Below are 17977 nucleotides of genomic sequence, written 5' to 3'. Positions count from 1 at the left end.
AAAGTCAGTGAGGATAGAGCACTTTACAGATAGGATCTCTTCATCCTCACAACAGCGCTGGGTGCTATTGTTATCCCCATTTTATAGATGAGGAAACTGAGGCTGTGTTTAGGTGACTCCTAGGGTCACAGTGAGTGAGCCTGGATTTGAACTTGGATCTCCCTGATTTGGGATAAAGAGCTCTATTTACTATACCACTCAGCTGCCCTCACTTTGAGGGGTTCTATAGTGTGGGAGCCAGCCGGTCTTGTCTGAGTCTTGGTGGTCCTACTTCATCCCTGGATGTCAGGTTTGGGAGGGGCTTCAGAAGATGCCTTATTTAACCTTGAAAAGACTAGGCTAACCCCCTCAGAGCTAAATGAAGCTATCTTTGTGGTGCCTCCATTTGAAAACATTTGGGGATGAAGTGCCCACTACCTCCAGGAGCAGCTCCAGTCATGAGAAATCTCTTCTGTTGGTCACATCTGTGCTAAATCTTGTCCCCAGTGACATCTCATTTCTGTAGCCCTTAAAGTGGGGTAGGTCATTGTCTAAGGAGCTGTAGATGAATTTTATAAATAAGGAGACTCAGTCTCTGAGATGCCTCTGCCTGTAGTTCACACATCCAGTAGGTGTCAGAGCTGGGATTGAAGCTCAGACCTTCTGGCTCCAAATATATTCCCAACCTTGGCCTGCCATAGCTTTCTGGTCTTCATCTTAACACTTGGTCAAGGTGAGGGACCTGAGGTGGAGAAAGGGACGTTGGGAGGGCAGAGGATTACAGGAAGATTGTGAACACCCCTAGTGGTAGGTGTTTTGTGGTGCCGTGTGCAGGGTCCCTGAGCTTCCAAGCTGAGGTGGGGCTCGAGGGGCCTGGAGCAGGGCTGTATGTGTATGTGTACTATAGCTTACCTCCTCTCGGATTGCTCTGCTCCAGGCGGTGTGTGCTATCTTTGAGAAGTCCGTGAAGACCTTGCTGGATGACTTTGCACCCATGGTCCCCCAGCTGTGTGAGATGCTGGGACAGATGTACAGCACGATTCCCCAGGCCTCTGCCCTTGACCTCACTCGACAGGTACAGGGCAGGTGATCCTGGGCGGGTGGTGGACCTTTTGGGGTTGTGTAGGAGATGGGGCTGACACATGGTGGGCATTCTTTCTCTCTTCCAGCTGGTGCACATCTTTGCCCATGAACCTGCCCACTTTCCCCCCATCAAGGCCCTCTTCCTCCTCGTCACCTCTGTCACACTCACCCTCTTCCAGCAAGGTAGGTCTAGCCAGGCCAGGCTTCTCTTGTCACCGCCGCCGCCGCCACCACCGCCGCCGCCACCTACCTGGGCAGGGGAATCCAGGCTCCTGACTCAGCCCTCCCTTTGCCCTTCCAGAATGGCCCGACTGGAAAGGAGCTGAGAAGCTGGGGCAGAGGTTCCTGAAGGAGGTGGCTGGATGGAGTGGGAGGGCAAGTCAAAAGCGTGTCTGTCTGGGTCAGCCTCTGCATTCAGCAGTGGTTCTGCCTGGGAGAGGCAGAAGTGGGCTGACCTAGGGCTCACAAGATTCACAAGAGGCTGCCTGTTTCTAGATTTCTGATTCACAGTGGGGTTTGTAGGTTTGGGGGCTGCCTTTGGGCTCCCTGCCTTTGAGCAGGGATGTTGTTCTCTCTGCTGGTTATGGCCCAAATAGTCCCCACCTGGCTAGGGTTTGTTCCCCACAATCTGGGAGCATTGTAAGGGAGGCCTCAAGTCCAAGGTGACTGTTGTGTGGCCTGGGCCTTATCCTCACTGCCTGGCCCTTTCCAGGCTTAGTCCCTCAGCCCACAGTGGGCAGAGAAGTAACTTTCTGACCCCTTCCTTCTCCTGCCAGCCCCAGCAGATATGGCAGCTGATACACTGGTAAGGGTGAGAGAAAGCTGGCCAGATGTCTGCCCCTCACCCCTGAAAGAGAGAAGTGTCTCTTACAGAATACCCTTTCCTAGATGCATCAGTTAAAGTTGCCCAAGCTGCAAGCTGTAAAAGGGGAGGAAATTCAAGTGTTAGCCTTGAGCCCCAGAAGGATGGGGCTGGGTGTCCCTTCTGGCCATAACAACCCTAAAAGACCCTCCACTAAATTGGGAGCTGCAACGTGCATCATTAAGGGCCATCTGTAACAAGGCTACGGATCCTCATTTGACTGGGATCATTCTGGGTAGGTGCCTCTCATCTGATATTTGCAGCAGCCTGATAGTGGGAGCTGGAGAGACACAGTCCCATGTGGGCACGTCACCCGCCATTGTGCAGAGGAGGATGTAGGTGGAGAGGGAGCCGGTTAGTGATGACAGGCAGATCTGGCTCCATATGGACCAGCACCTGTAGCTCCTACATTGGCCATGGAGGGATGTGAGGAGAGTAGAGGTTTTTAGTCTCCAGGAGAAGTCATGACCTTCTGAGGGAGAACATCTCTCCCTGGGCCTGAAGTCTCAGGAATCTCTCATGTAGATCTAGCGTTTTCACAGAATGTCCATGTTCCTACTCTCCCTTAGCATGACAGCCCTTACTTAGTGTGTCCCTCTCTGTCCCTGAGCTGTCCCTGGTGCTGCTGCCCAAGCTTAGCTCCTAGCTTTCTGGACCACATCTGTGCACATCTGAACCCTACCTGGAGTCTTTGCCTGAAGGGGAAAGGAATGGGGAGTGGGGAGGGCGCAGTTCCGTAGTTACAGCCACCCTTCCTCACCCAATTGTTGTCCTTTCTCCTGCTCTGTCTTACAAATGACCTCCCATGGCCTGATCCCTCCAACCCCAAGACCTCTGCATGCCCTGGGCCTCTGCCCTCCTCCTCCTGCCTCTCTGCCAATTACTGTTCAGGAAGAGTCCCAGTGGAAGCTTGGACCAGGGGCTAGGGCAGGAGGTCAGTGCCAGGAAGAATGGCGATGGGGTTGGGACTAGGGTGAGGGGCCAGCCCCCATTCCCTCACTAATCCCTCAGCCAGCAGCCTGTCTGAATGAGAAGAACTGAGAGGCCCTTCTGTCCCAGCTTGGCTGGCATGGGCACCTAGTGCCCTGGCCCTAGACCAGGGCACTTTGTTCTGTCTCAGGCATTGCTGGTCTGGGGGCCGGAGGAAGGAGGCTCAGGAAGGGTAGCCAGGGGTCAGCAGACCCTCTCCTCCCCTCCTTCCTCTGAGCCTTTGTGCCAGGGGAGTTTCCTGATTTGTTTGTAGGTGTTCCCTAGATCCACTTGCCCTCCTGTGAGGATCCCCTCCTGCCATGTCAGCCAGGGGCCAGCCAGCCCACCTCCCACCGTCACTCTGCTGTTTCTTTCTGTTTGGGGCTTTCCCAGTTCATGGTTTTTGTATGTTTTGTTTCTTTCCCTTGCTTCCTGCCGCTCAGGCCTGCCTCCTGCAGGCCCTCTCCGGCCCATGTAACTGTATGACGTTGAGTTGCTGTTTGGATGAGTTTTTCTTAAGTTCCATCTTTATTTATTATATTTTAGGGCCCAGGGATCATCCTGATATTGTTGATTCATTTATGCAACTCCTGGCACAGGTGTGTTTTAGTTTCTTACTCATTCACGTTCTGTTCTCTCTCTTTCTCTTTCTCTTCTGTTGGAATTCAATTTAAATATCTTTTTAGCTTTCTGTTGACAACTTTTTTTCTGTTGAGTTGAATAGAGTTTCTCCATCTGTTTCCGTGGAAGTTGACAACCCAACACTCTCCTCTAGTCCTCCTTTCCCCCCGGACTTGCCACAAGGGCCATGGAGAGGCTGCCCCCGTGGGCATGTGAGGGATCAGTAGGCAGGCTGGGGGGTGGGCTACATTGGGAAACTCTGCCGTTGCTAGGCGCCCACCCTCCAGGCTGCAGGAGGGCTGTGGGGCCTGGGGAGGCAAACGGAATTTGGGGTCCAGTTGTTGTGAGCCTCTGCTGGGAGGTCTCTTGGCTTATTTGTGCCTGGTCTGTTCCAAAACTCCTAGGGAGTGGGAACCTTTGGGCTGGTGGGTTCTGTGGAAGGTACTGTGCTGGGGAGGAGGAGGTGGAGGCTGGGCCTGGGCCTCTGGGCTGATCAATATGAAGGCTGGTTTTGGCGAGGCCTGGGCAGCGGGCTGCCTTCAGCCTTAGTGAGCTGTGTGGAGGCTGGGAAGTAGTGGGGCCAGGGTTGGCCCCACAATACTCTGATCCATTGAAGCAGGGAGGCTGTGCCTTGCCCTGGGGTCAGAGCCTCCTGGGGAGGAGTTGAGACTATGAAGGGCTGGTGGTTTGGGAGTGTTCTGGGAATGGATGGTCAATGGGAGGGCCGGTAATGGGGTCAGGAGATGCTGTCTAGGCTGAAAGAAGATGATTGGCTGAGAGATCCTTGGCCCCCTGAGCCCAGAGCTGAAGCACTGCATCCACGCTGAGCCCTCTTTGGGAGGCCTGGCCTTGTGGGAGAGAGATTTGGAGAAAGCTTTGCTGCTACAGCTCCCCCTTGGCCCTGACACACTGACTGTCCTTGGCCTCCTGGGTCCTCCCAATTCTTCCTTTTATGTGTTTTCCCCTGGATGTGACTTGGGGTCTCTTGCCACCTCTACCCAGAGAGCACACGATGTCCCTGCCTTCCTTCATCAGCCATGTCTCCCTCCTGTCCCCCACCTCGTACAGGAGCTTTGAGGTGTCCTGGGTCCCTATGGAGGAGTGGGGAAGGGAGGGAACAGGCTTTTTTGAGGAGCCTAGCAGGGCTGGATCCCCGGTGTGACCACACCCTAAACCAGACCAGGGCAGGTGAGTGGCTTAGGTGGGGTGGGCCCCCAGGGGGTCAGGGGCTGGGTTCACGGGGGCTCCCTCTTCCCATAGGCCCTGAAGCGGAAGCCAGACCTCTTCCTCTCTGAGAGCTTGGATGTCAAGGCTGTGTTCCAGTGTGGTGAGTAGGGTGCTAGTTGTGGCCTAGGGAAGGGGTTGGATGAGTTCCCTGGCCTGACCTGTCTCTCCCTGTGGGCAGGTGTGCTGGCACTCAAGTTCCCCGAGGCCCCGACTGTCAAGGCCTCCTGTGGCTTCTTTGTGAGTATGGGACCCTGCCCTCCCTCCCAACCCCCATGGGACTCCTGAGGTCCAGGATAATAGGAAACATGCTTCCGTTGGCCATTCAAAGGACTGTTGTCCTGTGGGCACAGGGTCTGGCCCAGGCTTCTGTGACAGGACCCGCTCTCGGCTTCTCCCCCCTTCAGGCTTGGTGGTGTTTTGTGGTTTTTTTGCTATTCTTAACCACAGGACAATAGTCTGGAATTAAGTTTCTAAAACTTCCTCATTCTGGTTTTCCCTGGTGTTCTGTATAGCAAGACTGGGCTCCTGTTAAGTCCTGGCCAGCCCCTTTGTCCTTCTGTTCCGCCCTCCCCTGCCCTCCCGTGGCCCATAGGGTGACCTCTTGTCAGTGTAGCCCTGCCTGAGCAAGCTACTGAGCTCCCCTCCACAGCCTCTGGGCCAGCCTCTGGCCTTGCAGGAATCACTAGTGTTGGGCCTCCCGCCAGGGCTCAGAACGCTTCTGTAGACACATAGCCAAGAAGTTGTCACAGACCCCGAGCTGTGTGCACACACATGAGGACACAGACGTGCTCAAACCTGTGGACACAGATAAATGCAGATACAGAGACACCCAGACACGTATACAGGAACCCCTGTGTGTTACGGACGCTCACACAGACATATACACATGGACACACGGATAAACACACACACACACACACACATACACACACACATACAGAAACCCGCATGTATATGTAGACCCATGCACGCATTCTGTCCAAGTCTGACTCCTTTTCCCCATGATAGCTTTTCAGGTTCTTGCAAACAACTCTCATGGCCCCAAGAGGTTTCCCTTCCCCCGAGTTCCTTCGATCAGTCCTTCTATGAAGGGTCTCCAGTGTTCCTGAGGCCCTTCCCCAACCTGTTTGCCCTCCATGGGTGTGCTTCAGGTTTTCAAACATCCCTTCCAAACTTTGGCCCCTAGGACTGACCACGGTTATTAGATGTAGCTGACCAGGGTAGAGGGACAGTGGACGCTGTGTAGCTCCCGGGTCATGTGAGCTTTTCTGGCAGCCTTGTCACACTGATCCAATGAGCTTGCAGAACACTGAAGCCATCAGATCTTTTTCATGTGAATTGTTGCCTAGTCCCTTCCCTCCTAAGCTTATTCATTACTTGAAGGTTATAAACTGCTTCCCTAGGAGATGGGTAGTACAAGTATCATGACCCACATGTGTAAGCCAAGGCAGCTGTCTCTCAGAAGAGAGGAGTAGCAGCTAATGTCAAGCCAGCCAAGATTTGAACCCAAGCCTTCTGGCTTCCCTCACTCTGCTGTGCTGTCTCCAGGCTTCTTCAGCAGCATGTCCTCAGATCCTTGAGCTCCTGCTGGGAGTGTGCTCCCCCTGGGACCAAGGGCAACTCATCTTATCCCTCCTCATTCTCAGTCTTCTGATTGGGAGACTGATCCTGATGGTTGCTGGCCACCCTGTGCACTTTGTGGCTGGCAGCGCAGCCAGGGAGCGTCGTTCCCGGGGTCTGGCTTGCCCGCCTCAAATTTCTCTTGCCGTTTCTTGCATGCAGGTCATCTAACACGGCTGTCAGATGTCATTTCTTGCATCCACCTTTGTGTCTTTCTGTTGCCTTCTGGCTCACCTCTAAGTTTGCTGCTTCGGAGGTTGTGGGTGTCCATGACCCTGCCCTAAATCATTACAAGATAATGTTGATGTCAAGAATGATGTGTTTTTGGCAGCAGCTTTTCAAATGCCACCCAGCCCATCTTGCCACAGCTGTTCAGTTCCGGACTGAGCTCACCATCCATCTACAGTGTACCTTTCATGGCGAAAGGACCATTGGACTGCCTCGATGGGCAATGCGTATTCCTCATCTGCTTTGTTTTTCCTGCGTGAATTGCTAGGCTTGTCTCTTTTCATTCGCTGTTGAGCTTACTGAAGGCCCTGTGGTCACCTTGTCTGCAAGGAAGCCACTAGGAGCCTGGTAAAGTGTCGTCTTCAGGGAGATGGAGTAGATTCAGGGATAGATTGATTTGAGCTTTATTTAAGGAAAGATTTCCTAGCAATTGGAACTGTTCACTTGGAGAATAGGGCGTTTCCAGGGGAAGCAGATTCCTGATCACAAGATGCTTTCAAAAATTTGCTTCTCTTTTCTTTGCCAAGGAGGATGGTCTTTGGATTGGAAGTGGCAGAACAAGTGTGGTTAGTTGAGAAGATAGTAAGGAAAGGACCAGATGACCTTTGATGACCCAAATGACCCTGCCCTAGATCATTACAGGAGGATATTGATGTTAAGAATGGCATGTCATTCTCATCACCTAGGCCAGATAAACTATGTTCTCCAGTATTGAAAGAAATGGTGGATATGATTGCTGATACTTGAAAGATTGTGAAGAATGGGAAAGGAAAAAACTGAAGAGAATGGAATCTGCCAGCTATCAGCCAATGGGTCTGACTGGATTAGTGCAAAGATGGTAAACATCTAGAAGAGGAAACAGTAATTACAGAAAGCCATCTTGGCTATATCCAGAGCCAGTCATGTTAGGATAACTAGTCTTTTTGGACAGCCTGATCAGACTAGAAGAGCTAGAAAATGCCATTAATGCTTTTTATTGAACTCTTAGCAAAGCATTTGGCTGAGTTTCTCATATTATTCTGATTGGATATAGACTAGAATAAAATACCATTATATGTATTTGAAACCAGTTAAATGGTCAGACCTAGAGTAGCCTTTGGTAGTTTGATGTCAGCCTGGCAGGAAGTCTCCAGTTGAGTACCCCAGGCATCTGTGCTTAGCTCCATGCTATTTAATGTTCTTATCAGTGACTAAGAGAAAGGCTGAGATGGCTGACAGCTCTTAGAAAAGAATAGTAACTTTCCTGATTGACAGGTCAGTCCAAGATAATATTGACAGTCTTTGGGCTGAATCTCCTAAGTTGACATTTTTTTTAAGGATGAAATTTAGTAGATGAAATTTAATATAAAATCTCAAGTCTTGGTCTTAAAAAAAAAATTAACCAACTTCATAGTACCCTGTGGCAGAGCACACCTCCAGAGTCTGTCTGAAAAAGATCTGTGGCCTTCAAGTTCAGCAATGTGATTCTATTCCCAAGAAAGTGGCTGCCATCTTGGGCTGCCTCAGTAGGGGCCAAGGGGCCAAGAATGAAGAGGTGACAGCTCTCCTATGCTCCATTCCCTCAGATGACATCCAGAATGCTGCATTCAGTTCTGGCCACCAAGTTTAGGGAGGATGTAGATCAGCTATCTGGAGTCTGTCCAAAGGAGGGTGACCAGGATGGAGAAGGGCCTCAAGTTCATGAAATGGAGGGCAAAAATGAAATAGCCTCTGCCATCAAGGCCTTATGTGTGTGATAAGTCTAGACAAAATAAACACAAGGTAATTTCTGAAAAGGAAACAATTAACTAGCGGTTGGGGAACATGAAGAAAGACTGGGAGAAAATGGTATCAGAGCTGAGATAGATTATAGGAGGTGGAAATGAGGAAAGAGAGCATCCCAGGCCTGAGGGCCAAAGCTTGTAAACTGCAGGGAAGGTCAACAATAAAGCTGGTCTGGCTGACCTGTAAAGGGGGGCAATGGATAAGAAGGCTGGAAAAAGGAGGTGGATGTGAGGGAGTGAGGAACTCTGAATGCCAACAGAAGCAGCTTGCATTTAATCTGAGAGATAACAGGAGCCACTGGTGTTTATTGAATGGGAGTGAGAGGTGCCATTGGCTTGGTAAACATAAGACCTTGGGAAAATCACCTTAGCAGTTAGGGGCAGGTGGGTAGCACAGAGAGCAGGGAAATAAAGACAAAGAGGCAGGGAGATCAATGAGGTGACTCCTTCAGTTCAAGTAAGAGGTATTGAAGGTGTGGTCTAGCTTAGTGGCCCTGTTAGTGAAGAAAAGGGGTGGTGAGAAAGCTATTGTGGATATAGAGGCTGATTGAGAGGACAATAGAATGAATAGATGGCGTTGAGGGGTTCACAAGTCTGGGTGAGTATGAGGACGATGGTGCCCTGCACAGAAATAGGGAGACTTGGAAGAGCCCTGAGCCTGGGGACAAGAGCAGGGAGTTCTGTTTTGGACATGTTGAGTCGAGATGCCTCCAGAACATCCATCGGGAAATGTCCAAGAGGCAGTTGTTGATACAAGACTGAACCTCAAAAGAGATGGGGCTGCATCTATAGACCTGGGAGTCGTCAGCATGGAAAGAATAATTGAACCCATGGGAGTTTGTGAGAATGCCAGAAAGAGTGTAAAACCTTGGGGAACATCTGCAACTGGGTAGGGTGATATGGGTGATGATCCAGCCAAAACAGACAAAGCTCTCTGATGGGATGATTGGAACTTTGTTCACTTTGGAAAGAGCAGTTTGAGTTAAGTGATGAAGGCAGAAGCCAGATTGCAGAGCATTGAGAAGTGGGAGGATGGGAAATGGAGGCAGCAACTAGAGATGATTTTTTTTTCTTTTAACCTTTACCTTTTGCCTTAGAATCACTACTAAGTGTCAGTTCCAAGGAAGAAGAGTGAGAAGGGCTATGGAGGTTGTGACTTGCCCAGGGTCACACAGCTAGGAAGTAACTGAGGACAGATTTGAACTCCAGGCCTGGCTCTTGAGCCACCTGGCTCCCCTGTAAGGTATTTTAAAGAGAAGAGTAAGGAGGGAATTTGCCATGGGAACCGATTGGAAAGACAGGATCTGGATTGGGTCATAAATCTGGATAGAGAAATCTCTGAAGGGGATAAGAGTTGGGGTGGGGAGTCTGGAAGTGGCAATGGGGAGCAAGCACTAACATTTTCTTTGAGAATAGAATTAGGAAGCTCTGACTGTGGCAAATGTGGAATCCCATCAAAAAAGTGGGATCTATTCTTATCTTGATTGGAGAAGACTGATGGCTGCAGTCATCCTTTCTGAATCAGCTGCCTGGGTCCTGTCAGAGCTTTTACTTATTAAAGATAAAAATCAACCCCAGATTTAGGGAACACAAGTCAGTATGCAATGAAGCCAGCTCCAACTTGACATTTTAAAACAACCTTGATATAGATTTCAGTAAACAATTCCTGATTATTGATGGGGGTAGAGGGCCATAGCCAGCCACAGTCTGAGTATAACCGATGGACAATTAGTATTATCCACTGTATCTTTGTAGTAGCAAGAGGAAGGAAGGTGCCCATAGCCAACACTTTGGTTGGACATGAGCAAGAATTGCACTGAAAGGGCTTCATCATTGGAGAGAACATTCAGATTGATGAGGTCTCAGATGCATTCAGATATTTTTGGGGAATGGATAAAGTAACAGACATTGACATTAGTTATCCCCATTTCCTGTGGAAGTTTAACCAATATAAAACAATACCAGCACAGAAGAGAAGAGACCAAAACATCCTAGAAAGTGCTTGGGTTCCATCTCTGCCAAGCAGCAAAATATGATAGCCAAGGGCAGCCCCCATTTAGAATACAAACTTGTTTACAAATTTTGTGGAGGAGCATGGCAGATTATAAGCAGAACTTTCTTATAAAACAGCAGCAAGAGCTGAAGGAAAATATCTTGACTCTAGATGCTGAAACCAGTGAGCAGTAGATGACAAGAATCACTCTGAAATTTGTGTTCAGATGTCTGTATCAGTGACCACAGAAGCTTGGGTTCGAGTTCCCCTATATACTCTACAAGGAAGATACCAGTAGAAGCTACACAAGATCCAACTGTGAGATTCTGAAGGAGGGAGAGCACAGTGCCAAATGGTGTTACTTCTGGAAAAAAGGCAATCTCTAGGACTTGGAAAAACTTCTTCAGATCCTCATCTTCCACAGCCTTAGAGAATAGGCTTTACCCATATCAGAAGTGTGCAGCTGGGGGTTGACAATGCTCCACAACAGAGCACATCTTACTGTAGACAAGCTCCTCTAGAGAAGGCAAGAACATATTTTAATTCAGATCAGAGAAAGGCCTAAACAACATCCCATCTGAGGGTGTCTCCCAGGAATGTGCTGAGATCACACGAGATCCCCTAGGAGATGGAATTCACACAGTAACCAGGAGCAATGTCTCCTCTTCCTCCCTAGTCACTGCTTATCACTGTCATGGGAGCTGCCAGCATCCTGCCCACAAGCTCTTGGTAGATGTCTCCTGAATGAGAACCAGAACCACTCTAAGCAATTCAGCCTGAGCATCTGTGCAGGAAGAACAAGGAATGGGATCCTTCCCAGTCACTCTCAGTGGCTGTCCAGACCATTCACCGCAATCTGGATGGTGTTGGGAAGACCAAGCTGGGCAAAAGTCAAGACAATTATTGATGGCCTGGGATGCAGTGGATGACCTAGGCTTCTTCAACGTCTAACTGAATTCTAAGTGCTCAACAGTACCTGCTTAAGCCACCTTTCTGGTCTTTGGAGCAAATTGTTCTTATCCACTCATCACACTATGGGAAAATCTTCCCATACTTGGGGTCAGCATCCCTCTAACTAGTTTGAGAGCTCTTGGTTACCTTCAGCCTCGTTTTGCCCATCTGCTGACATGGTTTTACCAGGGTGTGGCCACTGTGCATGCCACAGCTTCTTGGAGTCGCAGATGAGAGCTGGAGTAAAAGGCAGACGCTGAAAGTGGATGAACAGCCCTCAAACCAGAGATGCTAGTCCTCCCTGATTTCCCCATACACCCCACCATCAATGTGAAACCCCTATATCAGTCACCAATGACTCATCTCTGGACCCGGCCACACAACCATTTCTAAATCTCCTCAATGAGCCACATTTAAGGGCCTGTGTCTTATTCTACCATATTGGCCTCCTTTTCCAGATGTTTATTGACCATCGCTTTTAATGATATGTTCAAGAATTTTAGGTAGGAATTCAAGCCAAGTTCACTGGCCTATAGTTTGTAGGCTCTATTTTCTTTCCTTCTTTGAAAAGTGGGATGTTCACCCTGCTCCAATCCTCTGGTGTCTCTCCCACTCTCCACATGGGCTGCCTCAGGAGGTTAATGGGCTTCCTCTCCCTAGCGGTCTTCAAGCAAAGACTGGCTGACCACTTTTGGGGTGTGTTGTAGAAGGCTTTCTTGTACAGATTTGACTGGTGACATCTGAGTTCCCATCCAACTCTGAAATCCTGTGATCTTTCAGAGACCTCTGACAGCAATTGTATGGGTATTTCTTTTTCGTTCCTAAGAATGTGGCTCTTCTGGCCCTGGGGACCTGAATCCATTGCGGGCAGCTAGGTCTTCTCTTATTATCTACCGCCTTATCTTTAGTTTCAATTTCTCATTGGTCATTTTTGTCTCTTTATCTTCTGCAAAATTGTTCAGTTGGCAGGGGGAATAATCCAGAACTGAGCAGGTCACTTTCTCTCTGGTGCCAGTTATTGTCCCATTCCCTCTCTGCAAGAATCCTATCTTTCTCTTTTCTCCAATTTCACAAGAACTAATCCTTTTGTGGTTAGCCTTCTGTCCAGCCTGAGTCTTAGTGCCCTGTTTCACACATTTGGGCTCTCATCCTTCATTGCCTGCCTGTGTTTCTACTTTGGGAAAATACACGTCTTTGTAAGAGCTTAAGTAGGCTGCTAAGTTCCATCTGCCTATAAAAGATCAGCAAATCAGTGGGTCCTAGGGCTAGGGCTGGAAGGAAGCTTGGCATCCATCCCTTTCATTTTACAGATGAAGGAGCTGAGGCTCAGACTGTTGAACTGGCTGCTCAAAGGGGATTTGAGCCCTGGTCCTCTGATACCGGAGCTTGTCCTCATTCCCATGGCCTCTTTCAATGACTTCTTTCCTTCATCAGAATTGTTTCTCTGGTTTCAGAATTTTAAATTTCTGGATTTACTGACTTCTTGGGCTCATTTGTTCTGGGTGTTCCACTGTTCTCTCTTCTACTTTGTAACCAGTTCCAAAATAGTATGGAGAATTCCCTCTTTCTAGTATAGTTTGAGGTGGTAATGCCATGCTGCTTTGTTACTGTTACTTTTCCTTTCACAAATCCCACAATGGAGCAGATACTTCCTAGTGATGTTCCCATCACCTCCACCCAGTCAGTCAGTTCTTCCATTTTGGGAAGAGCTCCACAATAGAATTTCTGCCACCCCTCAACCCCCCATTGGCCTTTCACCTTTTGAAAGATGAAATTATCAGTAGTAAATCTTAACATATAGTTCCTAGCTGCCCTGATTTCAGCAAAGAATGAGCTCCTGCAGATGTCTGGATGTCACTACAAGCTTCCCATATTTCCTGAACTCCTCTTTTCTTTCTGCCCAGGTGATCTTTAGCCTACTCCAAAAAAAAAAATCACTTCTTTTTTTCCCTCTACTCCCCCTCTCCCAAATGAAACTTCCCTGCCTTTTCTGCCTTCTGTCTCCTCTCCTCCAACTTCACCCCATTGCTCTCTCTCATATTTCTTCATGATGAGTCTGCATGGATCTGCCCTTGGAGTCAGGAAGAAATGGGTTCAAATCCTGCCTCCCAACACCTGCTTTCTGTGTGAGTCTAAGCACCTTTCAGTCCCCAGGCCACTGTCAGAGACTTGTGCCAAGGCAAGTGCTGACCTGCACCAGCAGTGAAACCTTAGATCTGGACTCCTGTCTCCCTCTGTCTCCCACCATGAGTGTATCTATGTATGTGTGTATGTATATACATATATATACACATACACATTCAAATTTTTTAACCCTTACCTTGCTTCTTAGAATCAATATTGTACATTGCTTCCAAGACAGAAGAGTGGTAAGGGCTAGGCAATGGGAGTTAAGTCACTTGCCCAGGGTCACACAGCTAGAAAGTGTTAGAGGTCAGATTTGAACCCAGGACCTCCCATCTATGGACCTGGCTCTCTATCCACTGAGCCATGTAGCTACCTCAGGTAGTTCAAGTATATTCTTCATAATCAGTATACCTTCAACCCCCTCTTCATTCTGTTTTGTTCTCCTATTCCTTTGGGTTGTGGGCTGCCCTTCCTTCCAAAGTCCTGTTTGAGGCTTGAGTCTCCTCCTGCCATCTCTTCCTAGAAGGAAATTGCCTATGAGTCAGGAGCCAGAGTTCACCTGGTTTGTTACTGGTCCTTGGGGCCTTTGTGGTCAGTCAGCCAGAAGTGCTCATGGACCATATTGTCGGCTTCTTCCTTGTGGATTTCTCAGTTTGTCAGTCAGTGCTTCTCACTGGTTGGCTGGTAGACCTCATCCTTCCATCTGATTCCCTTCTTGGTCTTTAGCTCTTGTGCTCTTATCTGACCTTCCTCTGATCACAGTATGCCTGGATTTTCTCTCCCATCCTGAGCCCAGAGGATAGTGGAAAGAGAATAGTGCCTTGGGAGTCAGGAAGGCCATGGATCATCTCCTGCCTCCAGTATTTATTATGTGATTATGGAGAGTCCTTTTCTGAACCCTAGTTTGCCACCTAAGGAAACCTGGAAATAATCACCCCAGTGTCATGTACTCCACAAGATTACTGTGAGTCAAAAAAAAAAAAAAAAAAAAAAAAAGATTACTGTGAGTCTCTGTGAGCATTAAAGCTCTTTTAGAAATGCCCCTGGGACTGGCAGCCGTTTTCACCCAAGGTTCCTATCATTTCTATTTAAGCAATTAGTTCATCCACACTGGTCAGTTAGCTCCAGAAGAGGGTGCTTAAAACCAGTTGAGACCTCAGCCAGTGTCCCTGTAGCTAAAGAGCCCGTCACATCTTCCTGCTCTGGATTGGTTTGTGGTCTGTTTCCTAAACTCCACTTCCTGGCCCTGGCTGGGGCAAGTTGTAGGCAACTGCTGCCTATTTCCTCTCCTTCTCCTGCTGTTGACCCTCACCCAGATGCTCACCACAGCACTTCCCCCTTTTCTACCCTGTATTTTACTTATTCTGATGTTTTAAAAGAGAAAACCTTTCATGGCCATATTCCAGACTTGAGCTCTATCCCACAAGTCTCAGCAATATCTTTGAGATCAAACTGACCTCTTTACTTTAAGGTTATTTTGTTCTTGGGTATGGGTACACCATGTCTCACTTTATGTAAGTGGACCTTTCTGCAGACCTCTACTAATTTTTACATGATGTGGAATTGCTAACAAGCATGGGGAAAAGAGGCAGGAATTGCCCTGGGCACCTGTGGAAGAAAGGGACTGGTTCAAGGATGGATAAGGGCCAGGGATAGAGAAATGAGAGCAAAAGGAGGCACACTCAATGGCTGTGGTCAGTGACATGGGGGCCTGGCCTGGCCAGAAGAGAGGAAGAGCATGGGGGACAGGATGGGTGGTCCATAGGTGACTGCCTAACTCAAGACAGTTGGGAAGAGTGGGGCAAAGGTCTCCTCTTGGAGATGGAGGTCTCAAACAGAGCCTGCAGCCCATTTGCAGTGGTGCCAGTCTCCCCACGTTGGTTCTTTGCTTTCACTAGGAGGGTTTTTTTGGTGGGGCAATGGGAGGCTGCAGAGTGCCAGGCGGAGGGACGGGAGTGGAGAGAGTGCACACAGTACTGTGAAGTTAACGGGTGTTTTTTTGGAATGTGGATTTCCTTCAGAATTCTTTAAGTCAAATTTCCAGAAAGCAAGAACTGACCATGTTGTGTGTTCTCCACTGGCCTTTTACATGTTGCATCATGCTGGCAAGCTCTGTGCCACCTGACCTGGCTGTCCATCTTTGGATTCCCAACGATGTTAGAATCACTCTCCCTTCTTCCTACTTGTCTCCTTGCCGTGTCGCTTCCTCACCCCATCTGAGTGGGTAGCATTGGTTCATCTTGCCCCCACTTCTCAGGATGACAAAGCCGCTCCCCACTATTGTCCGGCAGACGTGCCCCTGCCCAGCCCCTGCTTTTCAGTGTGTCTCCGTGACCCCTTCTTGGAGCTTGAGCAGCTGCTGCTGCTCCATCAGGGCTCATAGCTCTCCCCCTGGGCTGTTCTCTCCCCACACGTCCTTCTTCAGGTTCCTCCTCCTTCTCAGGCCCAGGCCTTTGTTCATTGGAGGCCGCTCTCACCGGCAGGGTGTAGTGAGCTCTCTGACCTGTTCTCCTTGACGTGTTTACCATTTGCCTTTGTGTTCCCAGAACCTTTGAAATAGCACCTGAATCCTCTGTTATTCTTGGGGCTGATTCTCATGGCAGCTGCCTGTCTCTTAGGCCCAGACTGGGGTTGGTGCAGCGTCGAGGGTTGTGGTTGCTGGGGTCAGCCACGGCCTAGCGGTCAGGTGCTTCTTGCTTCTTTCACTGGTGGCTGGGCCTGGCCAGCCGGCCCTGCTCCTGCCTTCTCGTGCCCTCGGCAGTCTCCCTTCCTTCCCTGCCCTGCCTTAGCCCTTTTTTAAAGTGCCTCTTGGGGAGAGTCGTGGCAGATAGATACTGGCATTTCACTCCAGAGGCCTGGACTCTGGCCCAGGAACGTGGAGGCGGATGCACAAGGCAGGGCCCTGCCTTCCTGGGCCAAGAGGCAGTGGGTCACTTCTCAGGACACTCAAGATCCCTCCTTCCTTGTGTTTCCTCCCACTTCACATGAGAAAGTCAGGTCCCTCGTTCTCCAGGGTGGCCAAGTCCTGGTCCCAGTGAGGGGGTTGGGACAAGAATCTCCTGGCCAGGCCCTGCCTCCCGGCGGCTCCCATGTGAGATGGGGGCCGAAGGAAGCCTGCTGCAGGTTTCTGTCAGGAGACTCATCCCTGGGGAGACCAGGGGCACCGGCCGCCTGCTCCAGAGGGGTCTAAGTCACCTGTGTCCTATCCCTGCTGCAGACAGAGTTGCTGCCCCGATGTGGGGAGATCCCCACCATCGGGCAGGTGGTCCAGGAGGATGGCAAAGTGCTGCTGCAGGCTGTGCTGGAGGTGAGTGGGGCAAGGGCCATGCGGGCACAGCACACAAGGGTGGGCTGGAAAGAGGGGCCCTGGGCTGGGGGAATGAGCCCTTGGTATGCACCGATGGCTCAGCTGGGATCATCGTCTTACCTGCTGGAGGCCGTGGCGTGAGCTTGGGGGGGCCGTGCTGGCCACTGGGGGCAGGAGAGACGGGGCTCCTCTGGCGGGGGAGCCCCTGGCACACGTGCCCGCCCTCCTGACTCCGGTGCCTCCCTTCCACGTAGGCCATTGGTGGTCAGGCCTCCCGCAGCCTCATGGATTCCTTCGCTGACGTCCTCTTTGCCCTCAACAAACACTGCTTTAGCTGCCTCAGTGTGTGGATCAAGGAGGTGATGCAAACGCCGGGCTTCCCCTCGCCCCGGCTCAGTGCCGAACAGAAGGACACCTTCAGCCAGCAGGTCCTCAGGTGATTGGGCAGGTGGCGGGAGGGTGGCGCAAGTCTGGTGTCCTTCGAGGCCTCGCGCGGCCTGGTAGCCCACACCTCAGCAGCCTCATCCCCTTCTTCCTTAGGCCAGTGCCCGGCACTTACTACGGGAGCTCTGTGCCAGCCAGACTGGGCCCAAATAAGCATTTCCACCTCAGTCTGTTGACTGGCCTGAAGCCCGGCGCCCCCCTGGGCCCCCCTTCCACAGGCACCCTGGGCAGAGACATGGCCGGATGGGGCTAATGCTGGCCCTTCCTCTCCTTGCCTTTGCAGAGAGCGGGTGAACAAGCGCCGGGTGAAGGAGATGGTGAAAGAGTTCACGTTGCTCTGCCGGGGACTCCACGGCACCGACTACACCGCTGACTACTGAGGCCGGCCAGGCCGAGTTTCTATAGAATAAATCCCAGACACCCCCACTCAGCTCCGGCCTCCTGTTTCGTGCTACTCCCAGAGCCCTCTGTGTGGGATGGGGTGGGCCGGGGCCAGCTCCTCCATCCCCTTCTAGAGCCGTTCCCCCTTCACAAGCGGGGGACGTGGGGATTCCCTCACTGGTTCTGAGACAGGGAACTTGGGGCTTAACCCCCCTGAAGGAGTTCGGCCGTGATTGGAGTGCCTCGTGGAGCTGCGGCCCTGGGGAGATGGAGGACTCCCCAAACCTGCCCGCAGACCCTGATGGCTCCCCTTCCTTCTTCAGTGGGCTCAGCGCCTGCCCACGACCTGCTGCTCCCCCAGCCCAGCCCCACCAGAGGAGGGCATGCCCGTGCCCTTGGCCATGCTCGGGGACGGCAGAGAG

The 17977-nt window shown here is 50.6% G+C and overlaps 1 protein-coding gene across 3 annotated transcripts in view; it reads left to right on the top strand.

Moving 5' to 3' along the window:
- IPO13 (importin 13) overlaps positions 1-17604 on the top strand; it is a 31459-nt gene extending 13855 nt beyond the window's left edge. For all 3 annotated transcript variants that reach the window (XM_044676762.1, XM_044676761.1, XM_044676763.1), the window contains 8 exons: positions 917-1054; positions 1149-1245; positions 3440-3492; positions 4775-4841; positions 4920-4978; positions 16641-16730; positions 16985-17166; positions 17458-17604. In XM_044676762.1, coding sequence (XP_044532697.1) covers positions 917-1054; positions 1149-1245; positions 3440-3492; positions 4775-4841; positions 4920-4978; positions 16641-16730; positions 16985-17166; positions 17458-17554 — 783 coding nt within the window. In that variant the 3' untranslated portion in view covers positions 17555-17604. The remainder of the gene's footprint in view (positions 1-916; positions 1055-1148; positions 1246-3439; positions 3493-4774; positions 4842-4919; positions 4979-16640; positions 16731-16984; positions 17167-17457) is intronic.
- The last annotated feature ends 373 nt before the right edge of the window (positions 17605-17977 follow it).

This window comes from Gracilinanus agilis, chromosome 4, assembly GCF_016433145.1.
Source record: "Gracilinanus agilis isolate LMUSP501 chromosome 4, AgileGrace, whole genome shotgun sequence".
Classification (NCBI taxonomy): domain Eukaryota; kingdom Metazoa; phylum Chordata; class Mammalia; order Didelphimorphia; family Didelphidae; genus Gracilinanus; species Gracilinanus agilis.
This window is presented reverse-complemented; position numbering and strand designations above follow the sequence as displayed.